This window comes from Magnolia sinica, chromosome 13 (genome assembly GCF_029962835.1).
Source record: "Magnolia sinica isolate HGM2019 chromosome 13, MsV1, whole genome shotgun sequence".
Taxonomy (NCBI): Eukaryota; Viridiplantae; Streptophyta; class Magnoliopsida; order Magnoliales; family Magnoliaceae; genus Magnolia; species Magnolia sinica.
In genome coordinates, this window is record NC_080585.1 from 77,122,167 (window position 1) to 77,149,365 (window position 27,199).

General features: G+C 44.1%; 1 protein-coding gene across 1 annotated transcript; it reads right to left on the bottom strand.

Moving 5' to 3' along the window:
- Positions 1 to 23,911: 23,911 nt before the first annotated feature.
- On the bottom strand, positions 23,912 to 26,293 carry LOC131223878 (phenylalanine N-monooxygenase-like). Its single transcript, XM_058219410.1, has 2 exons — positions 25,295 to 26,293; positions 23,912 to 24,786 (listed from the first exon to the last, which is right to left on the bottom strand). Exons 1-2 carry the CDS (start codon positions 26,276 to 26,278, stop codon positions 24,154 to 24,156), a joined length of 1,617 nt encoding a protein of 538 aa, XP_058075393.1. The 5' UTR covers positions 26,279 to 26,293; the 3' UTR covers positions 23,912 to 24,153.
- Positions 26,294 to 27,199: the final 906 nt, after the last annotated feature.

Genomic DNA, 27,199 nt, shown 5'->3' on the forward strand with positions numbered 1-27,199 from the left:
ACCCTCTGATCAGGATAGTTGGCCCAGGCATATTCTAGTGCTTGTGGACCTGATCGAGATTCCGTAACCGTTGAATTGAGTGTGGTCCGCCACGGCTGATCTGAAGAGCCGGTCGGTATGAAATCTCAGCTTGACCTAGATCCATGGTCAATGAGCTTAAGTCCGACCTTTCGTGGTTATAGGCCCACCAGAAGTGCTTCGTTGGATCGAGAAAGGCTTACTTTGGTTATAACCTAAGTATACCTTGACCCTGGGGTTATTTCCATCATTTTAAGGCCTATATATAGTCCTTGAACCCTAGCTCTCATTTCCATACGAATTTTCTCTAACCCTAGCTTGGAAAGAGAGTGGAAAAGAGAGAGTTAGTGAGAGAGATTAGTTGGTGAATCATCTTGATTCTTCCTTGTTCTTCTTCACCTTTGAACCATTACTTTGAATCGTTCCTCTGACGATTCTGAGTTCTTTTAGGGTAAGTTAACCTAACCCTATCTTGTGTTAGAGCTTAGATTAGACTTGGTGTTGTTGTATCTCATTTCCATCCTTATTTTAGGGTATTCTAGCGCCGTTGACGAAGACAACTCGTCTAAATCAGCTCGGCGGTTCTTTCTTCGCTTAAGGTGCGGACTTTAAGTGTATAGGTTATAGTTTTCAAGGCTTTCAATCCCAGTTAGTGATTTATTCTTGCTATGGATGAGATTTCACATGCCAAATGTTACGTTTACATTGCTTTCCTGATATGCATGTGCTATGTTGAGATTTGTGTATTCTAAGTGTATTTATAAAGTACCGTATACGTATAAAATACGCACTTATGTTTGCCATGATTAATTGTCATGTATGTATGCTAGATGCATGTATGACAACTCCTTGATAAAAGGAATTGTCTAAGTGCATGTAGTTCAACATGCGTCATGTATGTTGTTCCATGTATGCTAAGTGTTTGTAGAAATGCATGAATGATCTAAAGTGTAACTGATTACACTAAATGCGGGCGTTGAGAAGTGATTCTCAATACTCCTATGGATGCGCATGTTTTCCTTTATGCAGTTACATTCCAAGTTATTTAAATTCAAGCATCTCCTATGCTTACATTTATGTTAAGTTGATATTCTTCAGATGTGTATGTACCATGATTTGAGCTGTTGATCCATTACTACTTTACATTCCATATGAATATCTGTAGTTCTGTAAGGTGTTTGGGACTATGCCTTAGTCCAGGAAATCGGTAATTGACCCTATGAATCGTGGTTGAGATTGCTTTCGCCACGTAGGACGTATTAGACGAACCCGAGTCGTATTAGAGTTGTCGGCAGTGGTTTGGCCACGCGGAGTGTTTGCGCACTCTATGTCGCTCAATTCAATGTGCGCTCGTGCTAGTCGAGTTCGTCAAGTAACCCAATTGTCCGTTGTATGTTAACCATGTATGGACGCTACTGCTTGAATCTAGGGTACCGAACTTACCAGTGAAATCCTAATAACCATGGTACCTGATCCGCTAAGACTCATGAGCCGGACATGGTGGTATGGGACACCGTTGTCGATCTGTCGGCCTACGCTGGGGTGACGAGCCTCCCCGTAGTGACCAGTGAGCAACTAAACTCGTGAGCCGATTATGGTGGTATGGGACACTATATTCGTGCTGTCGGCCTACATTGATTGGTGACGAGCCCTTTGTAGTGACCTCGAGCATACCTGGATACCGCAAGGAGGTGACGACCGATCTGTGGTAGTAAGGGCATGAAAGGCGTGCATTGATTGGTGACGAGCCCTTTGCTACGACCTCAACTATATGATCGTATGAGATGTCTAGGATTGACGACCCTAGAATGGATCACTGTTTGGATGGTGATATGAGGAAGGTATCTTAGCTTCCCAATCCTGTTGTATGAATTGGACTAATAATAACTTGGTAATCATATCCATGCACCGCATTTGCATGTGCTTTGTAGATGTGGCGCACTTTGAGGCGATGTCATGCGTAACGTAAGATGAAGACGCTGAGGGTGTACGTGTGAGGGCACGCATCATATTGCATTCATACCTGCATTAACAAGAGTGCTTAGGATTTGTTTACTTATCCTGCTTTATCATTACTGTTTGATTGAACTGATAACATGTTAACCAGTGCCTTATTGTTCCACTGAGTTGATCACTCACTCCCACGTTTCTAGGGCGATGTTCCACACCCACCAGACTCTGTCTTAGGCTCTGATGTTGCAGATGTGGATGCGACGTCTGAGGTAGAGCGGGAGCTGGATGACGACGAGGCTGCCTTCTCCTATATGCAGTTTTCAGACGGGTTCTAGCGAGCCTCGGTCTGATGCGTGGGATTTCTGGGATATATTTTGGGGACTGAAATGATGTAACTTGATACTTAAATTTTGATAAATAACACTTTCACATGATCTGGATTGTATATGTAATTCAGGGATTTACACTTGTACACATTTTACTATAAGTCTTCCGCTTGCTTTATTCACTTGTCCCTGAATCATATCTGTGTTTGGGCTTAATCTATTCCATGTTTTATGCACTAATACAGTCAACATACATTCATCATTAAATATGTTGCATAAGTGATGTTTTGGAACTCGGGAGCTGAGTTATGCTCGACCCCCGAATTTCAGGGTGTTACAGGGGTTCTTATAAGTTCGATCTCCGGGTTTGGGGCGTGACGTATGGGCTAGGGGCTATAGTTAGGGTGATGTCACCCCTAGCGCAACAAGCAGTCCACGACCATTATCATGCACGGTCCACAACTTATGATCTAAGCGTCGAATTGGCGCACGAGACGCGGCGTTGGAACCGCGGCGACAATACGGTCATGACGGTATAAGTTTGGAGTTGAGCCAACTCAGATATACTGGACGCGACTCAAGATCACGCACAATTGCCGATAACAGATCGCGGGTCGCCGAATTTCGACCGAGAGGACCGTGGAAGCCTACGGAACATTACAGTATAGGATATGGGTCTTACAGTACCAAACAGACTCAGGGGTCCGAACAGTCCAAATCAGGGGGACCAAAGTGGTCCCCGCACACATACGGCACCCCGGGGAGATAACATCGCCCCTAGGGCGAGCCATCGCCCACATGTCCAGTGGATGGCAATGGCATCGCCCCTAGGGCGAGGCCTTGCGGTCCATGGATAGCGGGCCTGTCGGGTCAGGCCGATGGGTGTACATGCTAGTGGGGCCCACGAAACATATGTGGGACCCCCTTTTCCTCCCCATTTGCTCCCTTTCCTTCATTTCCACCCCTCCAAGCTTTCCAATCTCCCAAAAATCTCATTTTTCTCCGTCAAATCCTTCCTCCATTCTCATATCTTCTTCATTTTTTTCATTACATACCCACCTCCCACCATTCCTTTTTCTCATGGCTCTTTTTGAGCTCGTAGTGGCCATATTTTCACTTTCCACACTTCTTTTTCTCATGGGAAAGAAGAAGTCTTCCACGGATAAAGTTGGGCCTAGCCGCCCTACCCATTCAAGGAGACAGAAAGGCGTTGAGGCTAGCACGAGCGTCGATCAGGAGATAAGGTGAAGCGGGACCTCGTTCCCCAACTTCCTCTCGAAAGAGCTCTACAGGCGGATATGGCACATGAAAGGTTTCAAGGCCGTAGGATTCTCTTTGAAGCTCACATGGACGAGAAACTATTTGGGCTTTATCCGGTGATGGATCTCCTTTTAGACGCCGGGTGGGGTCCTATATTTGAGGGCAAGTCTCATGCGAATGAGGGCATTATCCGAACCTTCCACGCCCATATACGAGAGCCACTGCTGGAGCCTCTTTAGTTCCCTATCCCCGTGAGAAGGCGGGAAGCCATTGTTAATGTGGACTTGATAGCCCGAATCATAGGGATGCCATGTGGTGAGGTACATGCTAGCGAGAGAAGTCTTAGGAGTGCGCATGAAAGAGATCACTGCACATGATTTCTTTGTGGCTGACTAGTCCATTGGAATCTAAGCAATTGCCTCTTGGCATCCAAGATGACTCCTGACTTCTGCCTACTCCACCACATCTTCACGCACAATGCGTATCTTAGGTGGAGCAATTGCAACGAATGCACGCATTTGATGGTAGACTTCTTATACCGAGCCGGGCAAGGAGACAAGCTGTGCCTACCTACGTATGTACTACTACAGATAGTTCAGACCGTACGCTCTCATAGGATAGACATTTTACTCCCATTCAGCTGACTTATATGCAAGCTTGCTCATGAATTCGGCTACGGACTTGGCTCAGAAAGGCTTCCGCCGATCCATTTTATCAACAACACTACTCTCAACAACATGGATATTGGGCTACGACAGCATCAAGCCCGACTCTATGAGAGTGAGGATGAGACGAGAAGTGAAGAGGAAGAGAGTGATGAAGAAGGCAGAGATGAGATAGAGGAAGAAAGCAAGGAACAAGAAGAGCAAGAAGAGGAAGAAGAGGAGGCCCAAGACACTGATGAGGGCTCTCCTCTTGCTACACATGAGCGCGACAGTGATCGGGTTGCTTTAGAAACCCGTTTGGCTCAGATTGAGGGTTAGGTCGCCCTACAATAGGAGGGTAGTGAGACCCAGGCCAAGCTTGAGGAGAATAGGGCCTTCATGAAATAAAAATTCAAAAAGGTGTCTCGCACTTTGAAGGTTATCCTGTGCTATATGCAGGACAAGGGTGCCCCTCCTCCATCACCAGATTTTGACGACTAGTCCTATGTTGTAGTCATCTTTGGGTTTTCTTTGCTTTTCTGTTCCCTTTGTTATAGCCCTAATAGGCTTAGTAGTAGGGTAGGATTGATGGTGTGTTTGGTGTTTAAGGCTTTGATTAGATTAGCTCGCATGCGTTTCCTATCATGATCCATGTAAAGCTATATCTCATGTATTATGACAAATTTTGTTAAAAGAAATGCATGCAGCTCCTTTCGCTATGAAATGTGTAGAATGCTTGAGAAATTGAGTATTGTATGTTAAATCTCACATGCGTTGCATCCTATGTTGTATATAGGGAATGCCACCTAAGGCCACACAGAGTACGACATGTCTTACACTTGGCGACTGATTGATGGAGCACCTCCCCTAAGCGATAACCATTCGGACCCCAGTTTGGGCCCGACTCACGAGACTATGCCGGATTCTCAGTCGGCCACTGGCCCCACTAATGGGACAACACCTTTTGCACCACTGGTTCCAGAACAGAACTGTGCGTCTACTTCGACGCCTCACGTACCTCAGGCGGCTTCTCCTCCTGATATGCTGGAGCAGATGATGCTCCTTATGCATCAGCAGAGTAAATATGGACCACCATCGCAGGGGCCCTTGCCCAGAACATAAGCACAGTTCCACCTACACCACTTGTGCACCCTAATGGAAACGTGGGTGCTAGTGGCTTGTTTGAGCGATTTCAGTACTTTCGACCTCCTACATTTGCAGGTACTCACAGACCTGAGGAGGTCACATATTGGCTTGACCACATCTCTAAGATGCTGAAGCCACTGCACTACACTGAGGCAAAGTAGGTAGAGTTGGTCACCTACATGTTTGAGAAGGAAGCCAGTCTCTGGTGGAACAGCATCCTTAGGATCGTTGCTCCTAGTTACGTGTGGTTGTAGGAGGCTTTTAAGACGTGCTTCCACGGGAAGTATTTCCCTCTCACCTACCATAATGAGGGAGAGTTCCTTCGCCTCCGACAGGGAGGGATGACAGTCGCAGAATACGAGAACCAGTTCACAGAACTGGCCAGATACGCTCCTTTGATCCTAGCAAATGAGTTGATGAGAATGCGGCGATTTTCTGAGGATTTGCGACCCGAGATACGCTTGAAGATGTGTTGCGCTAGCATGCTCAACTATGCTGAGCTAGTGGACATGTCTCTGTGAAATGAGCAGAACAGGGGCAGGTTGTCCTGTACACGAGTACCTATGGTTCTTAAGCCTCGACCAGACTTGTCGTGCAGACCATTCCTCAACAAGAGGCCACGAGCAGATTCTCCTCCTCGGCTTACAGCTCCATTGACATAGCCGAGGTGACCTGATGTATGGTGCACCTACTAAAAGAGATCAGGCTATTCTGACACCTACTGTTTCACAAGGATGAGGGACAACGGCTTTATGCCCCCTCAGAAGGTTAATCGTCAGATGCCGCCAGCTATCTCGGCTCCACCTCTACGTTCTGTACTACCTGCACAGCCTTCTTACAGGCCACCTGCACCTCGATCTAGGCCGCCTCAATGGCCTATGGTACCACAGCTGAACCATTTTCAAAAGGCTCGTGTGCACTCACTTTCAGCTGAGGCATCCAAGACGGTAATTATAGCACCGATAGCCTTCGAAGTCACGACACATATCTAAGGTATACCGGTCTTCTTATTGGTGGGCACCGGGTCTACTATTTCAATCATATCATGCGCAGCAGTCAAGCGACTAGTGTTGGAAATAGCTCCTATGAAGGGGGTGAGAATCCTTATCGCCACAGGGACCTTTTCAGACGTTACCAAGATTTGTAAGGATTGCTCGGTAGACTTAGGAAGCAGGACAGTACTCGTTGACCTGATCGTTGCCCCGCTATACCATTACGATGTTATCTTCGGTGTGGATTGGCTCACCGAGATGAAGGCAGAGATCGATTGCGACACCAAAGTGGTAACAGCCCGTGCACCTAAGGGCACGGTCTTTACCTTTCCAGTATAGGTCAGTTTGCCCTGCCATATAAGTTGTTACGTTTCCTTATTGGAGAATGTTGGTGGTCCGGCACTTAGGAACATGCCAGTAGTTCAAGATTTTACGGATGTGTTCAGGAAGATACATGGACTACCTTCTCAGTGCGAGATCGATTTTACTATTGATCTAGTGCCTGGTGCGATACCTATATCTCTACCGACGTATCGGATGCCTCCATGTGAGATGGAGGAACTGAGGAGATAGATCAATGATCTGTTGGATGCAGGCTTCATACGACCGAGTGTATCTCCTTGGGGAGCACCCATGTTGTTCGTGAAGAAGATGGATGGATCACTACGATTGTGTATTAATTATCGCAAATTGAACCATGCAACAGTGAAGAACAAGTATCCTTTGCCCAAAATACATGATCTATTCGATCAGTTGAAAGGGGCACAATATTTTTCAAAGATCGACTTACAGTCAGGGTATCACCAGTTATGCGTCAGGAATGAGGACATGTAGAAGACAGCGTTCAGAACCAGCTTTGGGCACTGCAAGTTCCTTATGATGTCGTTTGGACTCACAAATGCACCAGCCATGTTCATGGACCTGATGAATCGGGTGTTTCGGCCATATCTATACCAATTCGTCATCGTATTTATAGATGACATCTTGATATACTCTAAGAGTCGGGAAGATCACAAGAAACACCTGCGATCAGTCTTTGATACTCTTATGAAGAACTAGTTGTTTGCCGAGTACAAGAAGTGCGACTTTTAGAAAGAAGAGGTCAAGTTCTTAGGACATGTGGTGTCCAAGGAACGAATAGTTGTGGACCTTGCCAATGTGACCGCAGTTCAAGACTAGGAGCAGCCCGGTTCGGTTACTGAAGTGAGGAGTTTTCTTGGCCTGGCAGGTTACTATCGCCGATTCATTAGGGACTTTTCCAAGATAGCTAGGTCGTTGTCTCAGCTCACTCGGAAGGACCTTAAGTTTTCCAGGAATGAGAAGGCGAAAGCAGCATTTCAGGAACTAAAGGACAAGTTGACATCTGCACCCGTGCTAGTATTGCTAGAGCAAGGGGTCAAATATACGATATACACAAACGCATCTCGTGTTGGTTTGGGTTGCGTTCTGATGCAGAAGGACAGGGTTATTGCCTATGCATCACGACAGTTGAGAAAATACAAGGAAAACTACCCTACGCATGACCTGGAGTTAGCGGCCCTTATCTTTGCATTTAAGATCTGGAGACATTACCTCTATGGAGAGGAGTTCGAGCTCTTTTGCAACCACAAGATCCTCAGATACATATTCACACAGAGAGACTTGAATATGAGGCAGCGGCGATGGATAGAAACCTTGAAAGACTTCAAGTTCGAGGTCACCTACCATCTTGGCAAGGCCAACCTTGTAGCAGACGCGTTAAGCCGTAAGAAGACTATAGCATTTACGGCTTCGTTGATGATAGAAGAGTGGAATGTGGTAGAATTTGTATGAGACTTCGAGCAGAAGCTTACAGTAAGGAGCCGTTCGAGAGCGTCGCACACATTCGGGTACAGCCACTCATCGATGACCTAATCATAATGGCCCAGGGGGAGGACAAATGGTTGGTAAAGATGAGGAAATGAGCTAGTGACTAGGAAGACTTTGAATGGAGAGTTGGTACGGATGGGGGTTTACGTTATCATGGCTACCTATGCGTTCCAAATCTCCATGACTTAAGAAGGGAAGTTCTCGAAGCTGCGCATAATTCGAAGATGGCGATGCGTCCTGGTAGTATGAAGATGTATCGAGACATGAAGAGATCGTATTGGTGGGACAACATGAAGGCCCACATAGCACATTATGTGTCCCGTTGTCTCACATGCCAGCAAGTCATAGCCGAACATCGTCGACCTCCTGGTTTACTTCAGCCCATGCCCATAGCTGAATGGAAATGGGATTTCATCTCAGGGTTACCGAAGATGAGGAAGGGGCATGACTCCATTTGGGTGATCGTGGACTGATTGGCAAAATTGGCTCATTTCTTCCCGATTAGAGTCTCAAACTTAACAGACGAGTTGGCCAGGCTGTACATCAAGGAGGTAGTACGTCTACATGAAGTGCTTATAAAGATCATGTCGAATCGAGACTCACGATTCACATCTATCTTCTAAACTAGTATACAGGAAGCAATGGGTATGAAACTGAAGTTCAGTACCGCGTTCCACCCACAGACTAACAGGCAGACGGAACGGGTGAATCAGGTATTAGAGGATATGTTGCGAGCTTATGTGCTTGATTTCAAGGACAGTTGGGATAACTGTCTTCCTTATGCTGAGTTCGCTTATAATAACAGTTTTCAGGCGAGCATTAGCATGGCTCCCTATGGGGCACTGTATGGGCGTCCATGTCGAGCACTGCATTATTGGGTAGAGGTTGGCGACAAGAGTTTGATTGGCCCCGAGTTAGTACAGGTGACCTCAGAGAAGGTCGACATTATTAGGCGTCGACTTCTTGCAGCACAGAGTAGATAGAAGAGTTACGCCGATATGAGGCGGCGACCATTAGAGTTTGAGGTTGGGGACCACGTATTCCTGAAGGTTTCTCCAATGAAGGGAGTCCTCCGGTTTGGAAAGAAAGGGAAGCTCACGTCGAGATTCATAGGCCCATTCTAGATTCTAAATCGAGTGGGTGTGGTAGCATACCGCCTTGTTTTGCCCACTCCACTCGCAGGCGTACACAACATATTTCATGTATCGATGTTGAAGAAATACATCCCTGACCCTTCCCACATTATCAGATGGGAGCAGGTACAATTGAGTGAGGATGCTACCTTTGTACTGCGACCAACGCGTATCCTAGACAGGAAGGAACAGGTGTTGTGTAGTAAGGTTATCTTGCTTGTGAAGGTACTGTGGACACACCACATTAAGGAAGAGGCTACTTGGGAAACAGAAGCCAAGGTCCGTAAGAACTACCCTCAGATTCTCGAGGAGTACGAAAAGGTATTAATTTCGAAGATGAAATTTTTCTTTAAGGGGGGTAGATTGTAATGTCTCGAAAAAATTCGTACAGAGAGCCGAGTACCACCTCAAGCAGAAATCATTAAGGATTAAATTCTTTAGAAATTAGATGAAAATTAATTAAGTACTAAACTGAATTAATCTGTGAATTAGCTCGTATCACTTTCTATACGAACTGCAAGACCAAAAATCATTAGAATCGCTAATCTAACATTACCTAGAAACCTAGGATCAATCTCAAAATCCAGTTGCTCTCGGGAGCACACTGAAACTCCATATCGGACCTGGAACACGCTTCGAAAGTCCGATTATCGCGAAACTATACGGTTCTGACCGCCTTACTGGGCTTGATAATCATCTTAAGAATCAAAATCAAATAGCATCCAGAAATGCACAACTTGAGCCTAGAGCGAAGTGTGTGAGAAACGCGAATATCTTTAGAAAATGAACTCAAACTTAAGTGAATTGGGTCGTTTACTTGCAGGCCAAATTTAAAGTTTTAGAGCGCCAGATTCTAACCCAATTACACCCTTGGATAAGGGAAATTTCCTTACACATGTCAGTGTACTTGTGGCCCTGATCGAGTGGCGATGACCGTTGACCTGAAACTGGTCCTCTGCGGTCGATCCACTAATCCGATCGGACCAAAACTTTAACCTGACATAGATCCATTATCAAGGAACTTTTTTCGGACTGTATACAGGAAATGGGCCTCCAGATGAACTCCATTGGCCCGAAATAGTCAACTTTTGGCTATAACCTAAGTATACCATGGCTCTCGGGCCATTGCCATCAGTTCTGGGCCTATATAAGGGCCTTAACACACCCCTCTCTCATTCCATACGAAATTCCTAACCCTAGGAGAGAGAAGAGAGAAAAGAGAAGGAGAAAGTGAGGAGAAGAGAGAGAGAGAGAGAGAGTGAGAGATAGTTACTAGGATTCGATCCCACCGCTCCACGTGCTGAATCATCCTACCCGTGTCGCTATACCGGGGATTTTGACTCCATTTTTGGGTGAGAAATCCTAACGTTAATCTGTGTTAGGTATCCAACTAGAGTAAATGGTGAAATAGCTAACCCATTTCATGTTATAGGTTGTCGTTGTGTCGTAGATAAAGACGTAGTGTTGAAACTGAGTACGATACGAGTTTACTGACGAAAGGTGCGGACTATAAATGTTTAGGTTATGGTTTTTAAGGCTTTCGATGTCAATTAATGATTTATGACTGACTTGATTACTATCACATTTACTTAGATACGATGATTGCCATATATTACACATATATATGAACTATATTGAATAAAATGCATTCCATGTGTTTGATGAAATGTTTGAATGATTATGAAATTATGATTTATGCTTCCCATGATTATTGATTGAGAATATATGATTGTTGTACGTTTGACAACTCCTTTATGAAAGGATTTGCCCTAATACATGTTATAACCAAGTTATATCATGTATGTCGAAAGGTGTAGCCTAAGTGTTTGATAAAATTCTGAATGAGTAATTGTTTGATAAAATGCATTTATTAAAGGTGTTGAGATAAGATTCTCAACCACCTTAACTATGTGCATTGTTTTCTTCATGTAACCTCAATCCAGCTACGTGATTTAGGTACGAAATGCATGTGTAATAACATGTTTATTTTGTATTTTTATGAAATGCTCAAATGATTGCAATGCTTGAATTGTTTGCTCTATACTGTTATGACTACCATATGTGAATGTTATTATCTTGGAGTGTGATTGGGACTACGACGTAGTCCAGGCATTCGGTAACAAATTTCATTAAAGTGGCCAGATTGGTTCCGCTACCAAGGACACGTTTGATGAATCCGAGTCGTACGGTGATTATCGACAGTGGTTAGGCCACAAGGAGTATGTATGCGTTTCATGTCGATTAACTTAGCGTGCGCTCGTACCAATCGGACTTGTCAAGTAACCAGTTTGGCCTAATGTGTGCTTACCATGTATGGACACTACTGCCTGAATCTAAGGTACCACTTACCAGTGCAAAGCCCATTTAACTTTGGTACCATGATTTGCTTAGACTCATAAGCCGGGCATGGTAGTGTATGGGACACCGTGGGTGAGCTGTCGGCCTACGCTGGGGTGACGAGGCTCCCCGTAGTGACCAGTGACCAACCTAAACTAATGAGCCAAATATAGTGGTGTATGGGACACCGTATTCGAGTTGTCGACCTACGTTAAAGTGACGAGCCTTCTCGAAGTGTCCTTGAGTATAAAATAATCCTACGATCAGGTGATGAGCCTCTCGTAGTGACCTCGAGTGTGAATTAAGCCTATGCCGAGGTGACGAGCCTCCCGTAGCGACCTAAAGTGCAAACTCGCGAACTTGCCTATCGTATGTGATTAAATAGGATTGACGACCCTATATGAATCATTGTTTGGGTCAATAATATAAAAGGAGGTACTTTAGCTTCCCAAACCTACTGTATGAATAAGTCCAATTAAGAACTTGACTAATCACACACATGCACCACATTACATGTGCCTTTGGCGTTGGAGTTAAGCACAACGGGAGTGTTGCATGCGCGATCGTGAGATGATGTCACAGAGGGAGTGTAGGCGAGGGCATACTTTATTAATACATACTATTCTTGCATTAATAAGAGTACTTAGGACATGATTATTGTATTGCTTTATCATTATTGCTTGATTGAATTGATAACATGTTAACCTTTACCTTATAACTCCACTGAGTTGATCACTTACTCCCACTCTGGGACGGTGTTTTAAAACACCAACCAGACTCCGTTGTAGTTTCAGATGATGGCGAGGCTTACGAGATGAAACCTGCCTTCTATGACGAGGAGGAGGAGTTCTCTTATCGGCAACTCTCTGGCGGGTCTATATAGATCTGGAGTTGCGTCACTGGGGCTACAAGGATATGGATTAGATGACATTACACTTTATCATTTTGTAAATTTTAGAATTATACATGTAATTATTTAACCTGGTGACATTCATACTCTTGGGACTTACAATCACTTATATGCTCTATATATTTATCACAGTCTTCTGCTTGCGTAATTTAACTATCTCTGGAGTATGATATGCTGATTTGATACAATCCCACTCTTTTTTAATGCACTAATACGGACAACATTTAATCATCATTATCTATGTTGCATAAGTGATGCGTTGGAACTCACGAGTTGAGCTCTTGCTCGACCCCCGATTTTCAGGGCGTTACATCACACCTCTCATCCATTGAGATCTTAGTTAGAAGAAGTTCAGATTTGATTTTACTGAGATATCTTCCAATTGGATAGGATGGAACTCCAATTCCAATCGTGTGACTTCAATCAAGTATAAATCTCCCTGATCTCTACAAGTGGATCTTTGAAAACTCTAGTTTCCCACCTTCGAATTTCTTAAGTTTTTCATTAAGTTTCTCACATTTACTCTTAAATATTTTAAATTTAGGTTTTCATCTTTTTCTAGTTTATCTTCTAGTTGCTTTTAAAAAACACACAAGATTAGTCCATGTGGATTTAACCTCGATCTCACCAAGATTAGTACTACATCGCAGCCCTACACTTAGGGTTGTGAACAATACGCATCTCGACAGTTAAGGGTTCACGAGCGAAATTATCCTACCAACGACCAAGAACTAGCAATCGTGGTATTCACCCTCAAAATTTGGAGACACTACCTATATGGTGAACAATTCAAACTCCATTCAGACCACAAGAACCTCAAGTACATATTCAAGCAGAAGGACCTTAACATGTGAGAACACCGATGGGTGGAAACCCTTAAAGACACTACAAATTTGAGATATAATATTACCCGGGAAAAGCGAATGTGGTGGCCGAGGCACTCAGTCGCAAGAAATATCACACTTCGGCTATGATAGTCACTAAAGAAGAATGGAAATTAATTGACTCATAAAGGACTTTAACGTCCAACTTGACTTAAAGGGGAAGAACACACTCCTCGAAAATCTATCTGTAGAACCATCACTACTATGCCAGATTATCGAAGCGTAGGTACAGGACGAGGAACTGCAAGAATTCTACTTGAAAGCCCAAGAAAATGAGGATCCACAGTGGCACGTTGGCTCTGATGAAGGAATTAGATACCATGGTAGAATACGCATACCCGACGCACCCCAGTTGAAACAAGCAATGTTGGACAAAGCTCATCGATCTAAATTAACCATGCACCCTGGGAGCACTAAAATGTATCAAGACGTGAAGCGTCATTACTGGTGGAATAATATGAAACGAGAGATAGCCACATATGTGACCAAATGCCTCACCTGTCAACAAGTGAAAGCGGAACATCAAAGGCCTGCAGGAATCCTACAACCCCTCAATATTCCCCTGTGGAAATGAGACTCTATAACGATGGACTTCATAGTAGGACTTCCTAAAATAAGGAGAAATCATGATTCGGTATGGGTGATAATAGACTGGATGACCAAATATGCCCACTTCATCTGCATACGAATTACTACTTCAATAAACAAATTAGCAGAGATCTACATAACGAATGTGATCCGCCTCCACGGTATCCCGAATACAATCATATCAGACAGAGATTCTCGCTTAACTCAAACCTCTAGAATAAGCTACAGACTGCATTAGGCACCGCCCTAAATCATAGCACTGTGTTCCATCCTCAGACAGATGGACAAACAGAAAGGGTGAATCAAGTGCTTGAAGACATGTTGAGGGCCTGCATTCTAGATTTCAAAGGCAGTTGGGACGACTACCTCCACCTCGTGGAATTTGCCTACAACAACAGTTTTCAAACCAGTATCGGCATGGCCCCTTTCAAAGCCTCTTACTGAAGCCCTTGTTGTGCACCACATTGCTGGGTAGAAGTAGGAGAAAGGAACATTCTAAGACCCAAAATCGTCCAAGTTACCTCGAGATAATAAGTAAACGCCTCCAAGCTACACAAGATAGATAGAAAAGCCATGCAAATACACGATGATGAAATCTTGAATTTGTGGAAGGGGACATTGTGTTCCTAAAGGTATCCCCTATGAAAGGCATGATGCGGTTCGGTAAAAAGTGCAAGCTCGCACCCCGATACAATGGCCCATTTGAGATCTGGAAAGAATAGGAGAAGTGGCCTACCGCCTCGCGCTACTACCATGATTGGCCAACGTACACAATATCTTTCACATCTCCGTGTTAAAGAATATGAGCCTGACCCATCCCATATCATCAACTGGGAACAAATAGAGTTAAGGGATAACGCTACCTACACAGAAGAATCCGTATAAATCATCAATCACAAGGAACAAATCCTTCGAACAAAGGTGATCCCGCTAGTAAAGGTTCTGTGGTCACATCATGACAAAGAAGAAGCAACATGGGAACATGAGGACGAAATGAAAGAAAAATACCCCTACCTCTTTGTTAGAGACTAATAAAAGATGAAAAGGAATTTCAAGGATAAACTCTCTGTAAGTAGAGTAGATGTAATAACCTTAAATTACAATAATTAGTCGTACATAAAAGTACACATACATATAATCACAAATGTTTAGTAATAACATGAAGCAGAGCGCTCTTGTTTTCTCTTTACGGTAAGAAGGACTAAATTTCGGGGGTAAAATTTTTTTGAGGAGGGTAGATTGTAACGACCCAAAATTCATAAGCTAGGGAAACAAACAGTTAGTGGGACCCGTTTAAGGCCCATATACACCCAAACTTAGGATTGTGCATGTTAACCACTAGCGAGGAAAATAAACAAAATGGATTTCCTGAACACCTCAGCAGACCCCACATTAAGGTCGAGCATACATCAGTTACATGTCGATGCAGTGCACCGAGAGCTAAGGCTGGTCAAATCAGATTGACCCGACCACGCTCGAGAGAAACCAAAACTATCCCATCTTCCCGCCAGCGTAAGATTTCAAACCATCAGCCATTCATACCGAACGGGACCCACCAATGATTCACAAAAGATGAATCAGAACCGTCCATTAAGATCAATGTCTAACTCCGACCATAATCCTCAAACAAACTGTAAGGCCACGCACTACCCCTCATTCATCCCAAAGGATCTCATGTATAAACCATGCAAAAACAAGAGTTTCCTTACATGACGAGGTTTCCAGAGTTTTCGGATTCTCTCGACCAAGAAAGGAAGGGAGAATACGTGAGAGCCTCGTAAATAGATTTCGCTCAGTAAACCTCGCCGCAATAAGGAGAGTCTGCGAAAAGTCATTGGTAAATTTCATCCAGGCCATTAATCCAATAGTCGGAAAGCATAAACAAAAAATCCACACCGTTTAAAGACTCTGATCAAGTAGAAAATAGCAAAAATTAGATCTGCCATTAAAACAAAGCTTATCTTCGTGACCAAGCAGCGAATGGTGGTCACTATCCCAAGGATGTCTCAGTAACCAGCCATCAATCTGATGACCCTAAAACAGACTTCCAACCTGTAGAAAACATACATCCAGTAAGGTTAAATGAATCTGATGACAAAGCACAAACCCACCTTATGCAAGATGCGAGCGTATCAGTCGACCGAGCGAAACAGCTTTCCTTTCGCAAGATGCTAACGCACAGAGTCGGCCAAACAAACTGGCCAACAAGGTTACAAAGGAAAATTCTAGAAGATCATAAGACACATCTATAAATCCCCGGCTGAGAACAATGCTGGTTAGAAAGGGAGAGAAAGAAGAAGGAAAGAAGAAACGGGAGGGCAGCTGCACCATCAAGGAGTAGAAGGGTCACTCGTGACTCACTGAGTCGCTGAATCACAATCAGTTAGAGGTATACTATCACTAACCTCTCCCATATCCCTCTTTCTTCTTAGGTTACTCCTTCCACCGGCTCAAGCCAAAGGTCCCAAGACTAAGTCAAGGCGAGTCGACTTGATCAAGATAAATTAGAATAAGGGGTTTAAGCTAAAACTTCAACCCTCGACACTGACTTACACTTAAGAAGGAACAAGTATCAAGGGTGAGGGTTTATTCCTTTAAGATTACAATAATTTAAGTTAATGTTTTATTATCTTACCCTTTTACATACTATGTTTTCATAATACTGTGAATTCTCTCTGCAATTATATGTTTTAACATCAATTATGTGCCCTTTAATATTATGGTATAATGTTGATTACACGGGATCTTTATAAATTTATGCGAGGCGATGGATACAAGCCTTGCCCTTGCCTTTATCAGTTTGTTGAGATAGCCCTTGTTACTCTTCTCTTTATTGAGTAGGCCATTGTCACTCCTCTATTTATTGAGTTGACCCTTATCACTCTTCTTATTATTGAGTTGGCCATTGCCACTCTCCTTTTGTTGAGATAGACATTGCTACTCACCTCTTTGTTATATTGGCCATTGCCACTTTTATCTTTGTCGAGTTGCCTATTGTCACTCTTCTCTTTATGTTATGAGCCTTGTGCTATTTATCTTTAAGGCTTGGGCATGTGTCTTGATATTCTTGAACTCCCATAATTCAATGGATTTCTCTTCTTTGTGCAAGTACTATGTTGGGAATCCCTCCTCTAGCAATCGAATATATATCATGGATGTAATGCATTTTTGGTAGTGGCCTTTAGGGCGACACGTAATTCTAAGTTTCTTAAGTAGTGGTGTACTAATTGATGTAAGTAATTTGCAATGAGTGTTACATCACTTCCAAGATTTGATGTCGCAAATAGTCGCTCAATAAACAAATCGTGTCACGTAATTCATCTATTCATGTATTGTGTTTGTCTTAGGGTAACCACATAAATCCATGTTAAACGTGGGACACATTAGCGAATCTCCGTAGTATGGGATGTGAGGCGAGTCAGATATCTCTAATCATATTGCACCTTGTGACGATTGCTAAGAGTGATGAACTGCATATACTTTGCTAGGCATGCATCTCATGCAGATTACTTTAATTTACATATTGATACCTCTTATAGTGTGGAGTACGGGACATATCAGAACCTTTACATTGCATATATGAACCTCTTGAACTATTGTTAATCTTAAAGGAAGATCATGTAAGACCCGTGTCCTAGTCCGTACCGTTCCGTTGGCTTCCACGATCCTTTTGGTCGAATTTCGGTAACCCTCGACCCGTATCCGACGTTTGCACGCGATCCTAAACTGGGTCCCGCATACCAAAGTCGGTTCGAACCGAAACCTGTACCATTACGACAGTACCGTCGCCACGGTTCCAACGTTGTGTCTTGCATACCGATCCGGTAACCTGGTAGGGGATGTAGACCCGCGTTCAGTTCGAGGAAAAATGGCGCGCATTGCAATCCCAAGAGAATGTCTCATCAATCATATCAAGAGTCAAGTACTCCATCCCATCAAGTTAAGTACAAGCAACCATCCCCCTCTTACATCACCCTTACCTAAAGTCAACTTTCCCATCACCTCACCATCTCTCTCTCCCATCACTTCTCTTACATCACTTCATCTCTCATCTCTTTTTCTCCAAGCAATCCCTCCATGGAGCAACCCACGACCATAGCTCCCATGAGAGAGCTAGTGTGGCCCACCTCGCTATCTCCCATCTCCACCATCCAATGATCATCTCCACCATTGAAATTATCTATTTGGGATTCTATCATGCATTGGCGGAAGAAGGAAAAAGAGATCTCGAAGTGGGTGATTTTTTTGTGTGGATCTTGACCTTTGGATCATGGTGGGTGCTTCTCTCTCTCTCTCCCTCTCTTTTTCATTTGTTTTGTGTGTGAAGATGTAATTGTGTGGCCCACTTCATGAGTTGTGAGATGTCCAAACTGTTCATCAAATGGACCTCACCTTGATGTGTGTCTTATGCACACCATCCTAACATTTGGTGGCCCACCCTAGTACCATGTGTATGGGTGGGGCCCACCTTTAATGTGTTATATGCAGCATCCAGCCTGGACGCTGGACGGGCTTCACAGTAAAGTGTGAGCTGATAGTGGATGCACTAATGTAAAAAAAAAAAGATGATTTGGGTGGGCTACTTGTGTAGGCCCCACCTTGATATATATTTTCAATCCAGCCGTCCATCCCCTTTCCCACCTCATTCTAGGCGTTAAGCCAAAAAATGGAGCCAATCTGAGGTTCTGGCAACCCATAGCATAGCAAACAGTTCCTTTATCATTGAAAATCACCCTGCTATTTTTGTACCCCGAAACATGCTCGATATTGGGCTTGTTTGGTCTGTCTTAATAAGTGAGGACCAATGGGCGAGGTAGATTTTCCTGATGCGGACCCCACCTATAAAACAATCCACTACACATAAAAAATTTTAAAAAAAAAAGAGAGAGAGAGAAAAGAAAGTGTGTTGGGACGCTGTTGCTGTCAGCATCCTCTGGACGCTGCAGCAAATAGCGTCCTTGCTACCTTTGATGGACAGGGAGAGTGGGCCCCACCTCAGGCCCCCACTGTGATGTATGTGGAGTATCCACACCGTGTATTTGATGGGTCCCTTTTAGGCATGGGATTACCCCAAAAATCTGCCATTTATGCAACTCAGGTGGTCCACACCACCAGCAGCATGAGATTGAACGTTTACCATTGAAACCCTTTTGTGTCAGAGGAGTTTTGGATCCACTGTGATGCCCGTGTTTTATCCATGGCCCACCTACGTGGAGCCCATTGTAATGTGTCTGTTTATCCAGACTGTCCAACCATGGCGTGGTCATGGGCCCACTTATGATGCATGTGTTTCATCCATTTATCCAGCGTCTAGAGTCTGGATGCTGGACCGACCCCCTTTCAAAATAATAATAATAATAATATATTATAATATTATGTGTGTGTGTGTGGTGGCCCCACATGGGACCCACCCATGGCTGTGGTGTATGTGTACACCCACGCCATCCGTCCATCTCAAGCTGGGACGGGTAGGAGCCTTGAGTAGCCACTGTGGTGTATGTGTTACATCCACGTTGTCCATCTGGACATATGTGGCACACCTTTGATATATGGGTTAACCCCTGCCATCCATTCATTTTACGGTGGGCCCTTCCTGATATATGTATGGCATCCAAACCGTCATCCATTTTCGTGGACCCCACCCCAATGGACGTGTTCTATCCCTACCGTCCATTCATCTGACGTACTTACGGCTCCACCATGATGCACGTGTTACATCTAAACCGTCCAACCACTTTGAAAGATAATTTTTAAAGCTTGAGATAAAAATAAGACAGATCTATTTATCAAGTGGAACACACTGCACGGTGAGGATTGAACGTATACCATTGAAATCCTTTAGGAATGTAGAAGTTTTGGATTAGTAAGAAATTATTTTTCCTCTAAATTCAGGTCTATGTGACCTTATGATTAGATTGGATGGGAAATAAATGTTATGGGGGGCCTTGGAAATTTGAATGGTGGAAATTATTATCACTACTTATATTTGGGTGTGGCCCATTTGATATACATGAGGCCCATTGGTGTAGCCCACTTTGATGTATCTTGTGGCCCATTTGTCGGGCCCACTTTGATGTATCTTGTGGCCCATTTGTCGGGCCCACTTTAATGTATTTTGTGGCCCATTTATTGGGCCCACTTTGATGTACTTTGTGGCCCATCCGTCAAGCCCACTTTAATGTATTTTGTGGTCCATTTGAGGTGCTCACCTTGATATACATGTGGCCCATCTGCGAGGCCTACCTTGATATATTTATGAGGCTCATTAATACGGCCCAATGATGCGGCCCACTTGTTGTACATGAGGCCCTTTGGTGCGAACCATGTGATGCGGCCCATTTGATGTATATGAGACCCATTGGTACGGCCCATTAACACGGCCCGACTTGATATGATGAGGCCCATGTGCAAAGCCCACCTGTTACGTATATTAAGCCCATGTGCAGGGCCCACCTATTATGTATTTGAGACCCATTGAGATATAATTGAGGCCCAGGTATGAGGCCCACTTGACGGTATTAGGCCCATGTGTAGGGCCCACCTATTATGTGTTTGAAGCCCATAGGTTGTGGCCCATTACGATGTATTTGAAGCCCATGGGCGAGGCCCATTGTGATATATTCGAGGCCCATGGGCGTGGCCCATTGTGATTCGTTTAAGGCCCTTGTACAACACCCAACACAATATATGAGAGGCCCATAAAAGGGGCCCAACGTGATGTATGTGTAGCCGATACATTGTGTATGAATCCCTTATGTGGGCTACTTCTTGGGAGTGATGTTGGTTGATGTCCACATTGATGGACGATGATGGTTGAATGTCCACATTGTGACCTTCCCTTAGGCCTGGTTAGGCCCATCTCATCAATCTTTAGTGGGTTAATCCAAACGAATGGGCCTCACTGATATTGCTGGGTTCATCGTCGGTTGCCCATCTATGGACCCCGCCTTGCGCCGAGGTTGATCATCAAGGCCGATTATCGTGACCGATTTGCCAACTATGATTATCGATCGATTCCGATTGTTATGGCCGATCGCCGACTCCAATCATCGAGGCCAATTTTGATTTATCGATGCCGATTGTCGAGACCTATATGGTGTGGATGCGACTCACAATTGAGGCTTGTTAGTGCGGCTCATTGATGCGGCCTACTTGTTGGATATGAGGCCCATTGGTGAGGCCCAATGATGCGACCCACCGTGATGTGTATATTAGGCCAATGGTGCGGCCCAATGTATCGACCCACCGTAATGTGTAGGCTCACGTGCTACATGTGTGGCCCACCTGTGATGACTATTTGAGGCCACTTGTTGGATATTTGGGCCCACCTTATGTTTGATTCTATGTGGACCACTGCTTGGGAATAATGTTAGTTAAATGTCCACATTTTTGGGTAATGATGGTTAAATGCCCGTATGGTGACCTTTCCTTAGGCCTAGTTAGGCCCATTCTCATCGATACCGATTGTATAGGCTGATTCTGATTGCCGAGGCCGAGTATCGAGGCTGGTTCCGAGTATCGAATCTGATTGATAGGGCCGATTTCGATTGTCAAGGCCTATTGTTGATACCTATATGATGTATATGCGACCCGTAGTTAAGGCCCATTGTGATGTATTTGAGGCCTATGGGCAAGGCCCATTGTAATGTATTTAAGGCCCATGGGCAAGGCCCACTGTGTGTATTCGTGGCCTATGGACAAGGCCCATTGTGATATGTATTAGGCCCATGATACATGACCCATTTGATGTATTCGAGACCCATGTCTAGGGCCCACATGTCATGTATTTGAGGCCCATGAGCAGGGCCCACCTGTTGTGTATGTGTGGCCCTTGAGTAAGGCCCATTGTGTTGTATATTAGGCCTTTCTGTGGGGCCTGGGCCCATTATATGTTTGGCTATATGTGAGTCATTCCTTGGGGGCAATGTTGGTTAAATGTCCACATTGTCAAGGCCGATCGTTAATACCGATTAGGAGTATGTAACAGCATAACATCATCATACATGCCTATACGCATCATCTGCATGTTTGTTATGAGATGTGGTTGACCATTGCATATGTCAGTGGGCAGATTGTTATGAGACTCCCTGATAGGTGGAGGTTATTTCACATGAGCGTATGGTATGTGTAGGATTGATGCACGACTGGATTGTATGACTCATGCATCTTGCATCATGATTACTGTACGCTCTAGCGACATCAGGGTCGTAGCCTCCACAGGCATATTGTGGATGGCCAGATGGGACACCAGAAATCTGTTCTAGCATCGGGCTGCCATAGATGGCCCTGGGTGAAAATCCCTAAACCCTCTTGGTACCAGAGGACGCCCCAACGTCGAGACCGAGTGGATACATGAGCGCCTGAGTGCCGAATAAAAGGAGGCCGCGTCTCCCATTGTGTCATGGTCGGTTGGGAGGGGGTGTGGCCTTACCCGCCCGAGAGCAGGGGGCATTACTAGGCTAAGTTTGACCAGCTCGTGAATGGGTCCGCTATCGACGTGCCGGATAGGTATTGGCAGACTATTGGCCAAGCGGATAGTGAGGTTTCTTACGCTCACTTGGACTGTGCGGCTAGGAGAGCGGCAGTGCCATTTGGAGTGTACTAAACCCCGGTGATGATCCCAGAGAGGAACCATACTGATATGTAGACTTATTGAGTAGGAGTTGCATACTCATTCATTCATTCATTCACTATCAACTCGGGCTGGTGGTGCGCAACTAATTATTGTGTACCTTCGTATGGTCAGGATTTCAGTTGGGCACGTGACTAACCTGAGATCAGGAGTCTACCACATTGAGTCTAACTATCCAAATTTATGTATGGGATTGGTTTGGATAGAAGTCCCTTGTGATGGACCCCATAGTAGCCTGCGATACTACGTACTATCATTCGGACTTCACACTCCAGCATGGTCATTCCATGTACACCGCATATTACATCACATCCGTGCATATGACATTTTGAGTTACTGTGTTTCTGCATTATATGGTCTAGATACGACTGATGCTATTCGTGGACTCATTAGGAATTGCATATTGCATCGCATCCTCGGCATCTGATACGTGGCTCATTATAACTCATCATTTGCATAGATATTCTATATTGCATATTCTAATATTGATTGACTCATGGAATTGTTCATATTTTCGCTTACTCTGTTATCGAATTATTTATGATCTTGTCAGTATTTCTGTTTACCCTGATAATTCATGATCTTGTCAATATTTCTGCTTATTCCGATATTGTACAATTTAGGGATTACCAATATTTTCTGTATTGTATGATGACGGCATTGTATTGAATACTTGACACTTACCTTGTGCACACACTTACACCACCCTCTAAGCTTTTTATAAGCTTATGCACGATATATGCGTGCAGGTGATGTTAGATTACAACAGTGTTGAGCTTGGAGCGTGCAGCGGTCTTCTGGAGTATGATTTTCAATTGATGTATTTTCTTTTCAACATTGTAGTCAAATGATTATATTAGTGGATATGTGATGATGATGTTGCCTTTATAATTTGAGTATACGTGTGATTATGCTACTTATGAGACAAATGTATGTTGGAAAATCTTCCTTCTAGGGTCCCAGGATCGGAACCTGGCATATGTACGCCGGGGGCCGAGAATGGGGTACTACGGAGGCTGTCGGTACCGGGTTCGGTGATCGGGATTCCTGTGAATCTAATTTCCGGGTTTGGGGCGTGACAGATCATCACTATGAGTAGGGCGTTGACCCTCTCTAACCGTATAAATGATGAAGGTGACAAACAGATTTAAAACCCAAAGAATCACCTTTCTGAGGAAGACTATGCTGAATAAACAATAAAATATGATTTAGTTTTGTTTACGTTTCCACTGCAACTATATTTTGTAATAAGCTCCCATTGTGTGAGCATTGATAATTTATTTAATTTTTGGAATAAGAGAGACACTTAATTTTATTCTTGTGAATTATTACCATTACATGTGTAGCTAGATATGATATAAATGCGAGAAATCTCAAGGGTAGTCCTCGTGACACTTGCATCCTACATTATTAATACCCAATTCCCTTAGGCACGAGTACGAACTCAAGGTGTAAAAATTCAGGATGTTATAGGTCCATCCATTAGTGGGTCGGGTACAAATGCACTGGCAATCGAGGCGTAGCATGCGCATGCAGCGCCTTAGCAAGGAAGAGGTTGTTGGTTGACTCAGTTAGGTCGATACTCGATTCACCCTGCGGCACACTCCAGGTGAACCCTTGTAGAAGCCTAGCCAACAACATGACAGTCATTGCTGACCCAAGTGGGGCCGCCATGCACCCGCGCCGACCCGTGCTGAATGAGATGAATCGTAGTTCTGTCTCGATTAACTCAACTTTACCGGACCCATCCTTCAGGTGCCGCTCTGGTTCAAACTTGAGTGGGTCATCCCAGACTCTAGGGTTTCGCCCAAGTCCTGTTCGACTGAGAATAACGTGGCTGCCCTTCGGGATGAAGTAGCCTGCCACCGTGGCATCAGCGATGGCCACATGTGGGAGGTTGAAGGGTACAATCGGATGGAGCCGAAATGCTTCCCGAGCACATGCCTTAATGTAGTTGAGCTGAGGGAAATCAGACTCTTGAACTAGTCTGTCCTTCCCCACTACTCTATCCAATTCCTCCACTGCTTTCTTAAGAACATCTGGTTGGTTGAGCATCTCTGACATGGCCCACTCGACTGCGTTGGATGGGTTATCTACAGTTGCATAGAATAATTCCTGCAAGATCAAAATTAAATTACAATTACATGGATATATATTTTTTTCTTCTAATTTTACTACCTCCAGATAAAAATTAAGGTTTATATGTTTATACGTTATTAGAACAACTAAACATGATTACTTAATTTAGTAGAGCTATCTCTCCGGGAAACGTGTTGCAAGGTGATCGTATCGACTGCGTCCAATCATATAGTGGTACATATTAAAAATAAAACCCTAATGATTGGAAGCGGATTGTCTTTGGCACCTGCCATAGGGGGAGACCCACACCTCACCCAAGACGGTGCAGCCGTTACCGTGGGGCCCACTTTGGTGTATCTATTTTGTATCCATGCCTTCTATCTTTTTTTAGTTTAGCCCCTTAGCTAAAAGAACAAAGATCATAGCAAAATATAGTGTGATTCATATGAACATTTCTGTTCAAGATAACCCATTTCATGACTGCACAGACTTCATAAGCAAAGTAAATAGGTAGAAAAGATGATTGTGGATGTTAAAATCATACCGTTGATTGCGCTTTTATCTCTTCTGTTGTTAGCAATGGCCGTCCATCGGAGTCTGTGATCGATATCAGAACATCGAGAAGGTCCTCAGGCTCCTTTTTGAGGGGCCCACCTACACAATCTCTCCATTTCTTGATCCGCTCATCCATTATTGGTTCATGATACTTGTTAACAATCTTAATAGCCTTCTTCATCATCTTTTCATGCCCATCGAAATCCAAGCATCGCAGACAGGGTATGTAATCTGAGACAGCGAAAGCATAGAGAAGAGAAAGAACATTGAAAAGGGCCTCGACGTGTTCTTCTTCTTCTATGCCTGGGCCACCATCAGTGCAACCAATCCCAAAATATCTTTTGTTGAACATCAATTTCCTTATGACATTACCACTATATTGTCGAACGGCAGTCCTTACATTGATCACTGCACCTGCCTCGGATCTGCGATCAATGCTCATGCACTGATTGTAGAGGTATCTGATAAGGTTATCAGCTTCTTCAGTTCTTTTATCATGGAGCCATCGGAGTCTTGCCCCACTCAAAACCTCAGAAGCTACCACCCTTCTCATCTTCTTCCATTGATCACCCAATGGTGTAACCGCAACGGAGAGGAATCCACGGCTAGAGTATTCTGTGCCCATGGTGAGAGGTCTTGATGCGAAGACTGCATCCTGCTTCTTTAGAAACTCGCGGGCGATCTCCGGGCATGTGACAGGGATAACATGTGTACTCCCTAATCGAATACATGCAATGTCAGTGTTCATCTCCTTCATGAGACCTAGGATCCATCGGAATGCTGGTTTATTGAACAACAGCTCCGGGATGCTCCCCACGATGGGCCAAGGTTCTGGGCCAGGGGGAAGGGAGTGCATTGCATGTTTTTTACGAGTTTCAGATCGGAATTGAAGGAGAAAGAAGAGGGTTGCCAGGATGAGAAGCGTAGTGGTGGGGTATGTCGGGCTCTGCAGGATCCCAATGAGGCTGATCATGGCCGGCACACCGGAGGGTGCGGAAGGACGAGGAGATGGTGGAAGTGTTGTTCTTCATGGCTGAGAGAGAGATGCCCTATAAAAGGTGACGATGAGAGAGAGCGTATGCCCTAGAAAAGGTGACGATGCACGTGCATGATAATAGTATTCCATCTTTCAATGTCTTTCTGCACATGTTTGACATGGTCAAAGAAATTAAAGGTTTACAAATAACTCACGGAAGGATGAAATTGAAAGGTGGGACGTATCAAAACAAGAGAAACATGCAACGTTGTACAAGGGCATTTATCACGTTTGTCATCAATCTCCCTATATAAGTACATCCGGTACATATATATGAGATCCAAACCGTTCATCTATTGTATAATGGAAAATGGATTGGACATAGGTCAGAATCACAACAATCAGATAATTCAAAGAAGTTTCTAGCACATTTCTAACCACCCATTTATAATATTCAAGATCCTGCAATTAGTGGCTAAGATCATACCACGAATGTATTTTTGGCATCCATCGTGTTCAAGATAAGGCCCAACGGATGAGTGGTGGTCACTCATCGTCAGTCCATTTTTCACCCATAACATGATCCTGATTAACTGACACATAGTTTTTTAATATGTACCATTAAATTTAAAGTGTTCTTCAAGTATCTCCCTATCATTCATTTGGAAAGACAAAGAAGTTTAAAAATTTGAGCTTATCGTCCATCCAAATTAAATTAATTGTACATAGTGCGTAATTTCTCGGTGACTGTGCTTCAACGATCAAACTCTGCCAGAGTATCAAAGTTTTACCCCTTCAACTCAGCCTCCAGCGGCCTCTCACTTACCTGCCCAGTTGAATAAGAGACGCGGATTCCATGCTTACACTGCCACTGGCCACGTCATTACCAGACGTGCTCTGTGGGCCCCACCACGATGA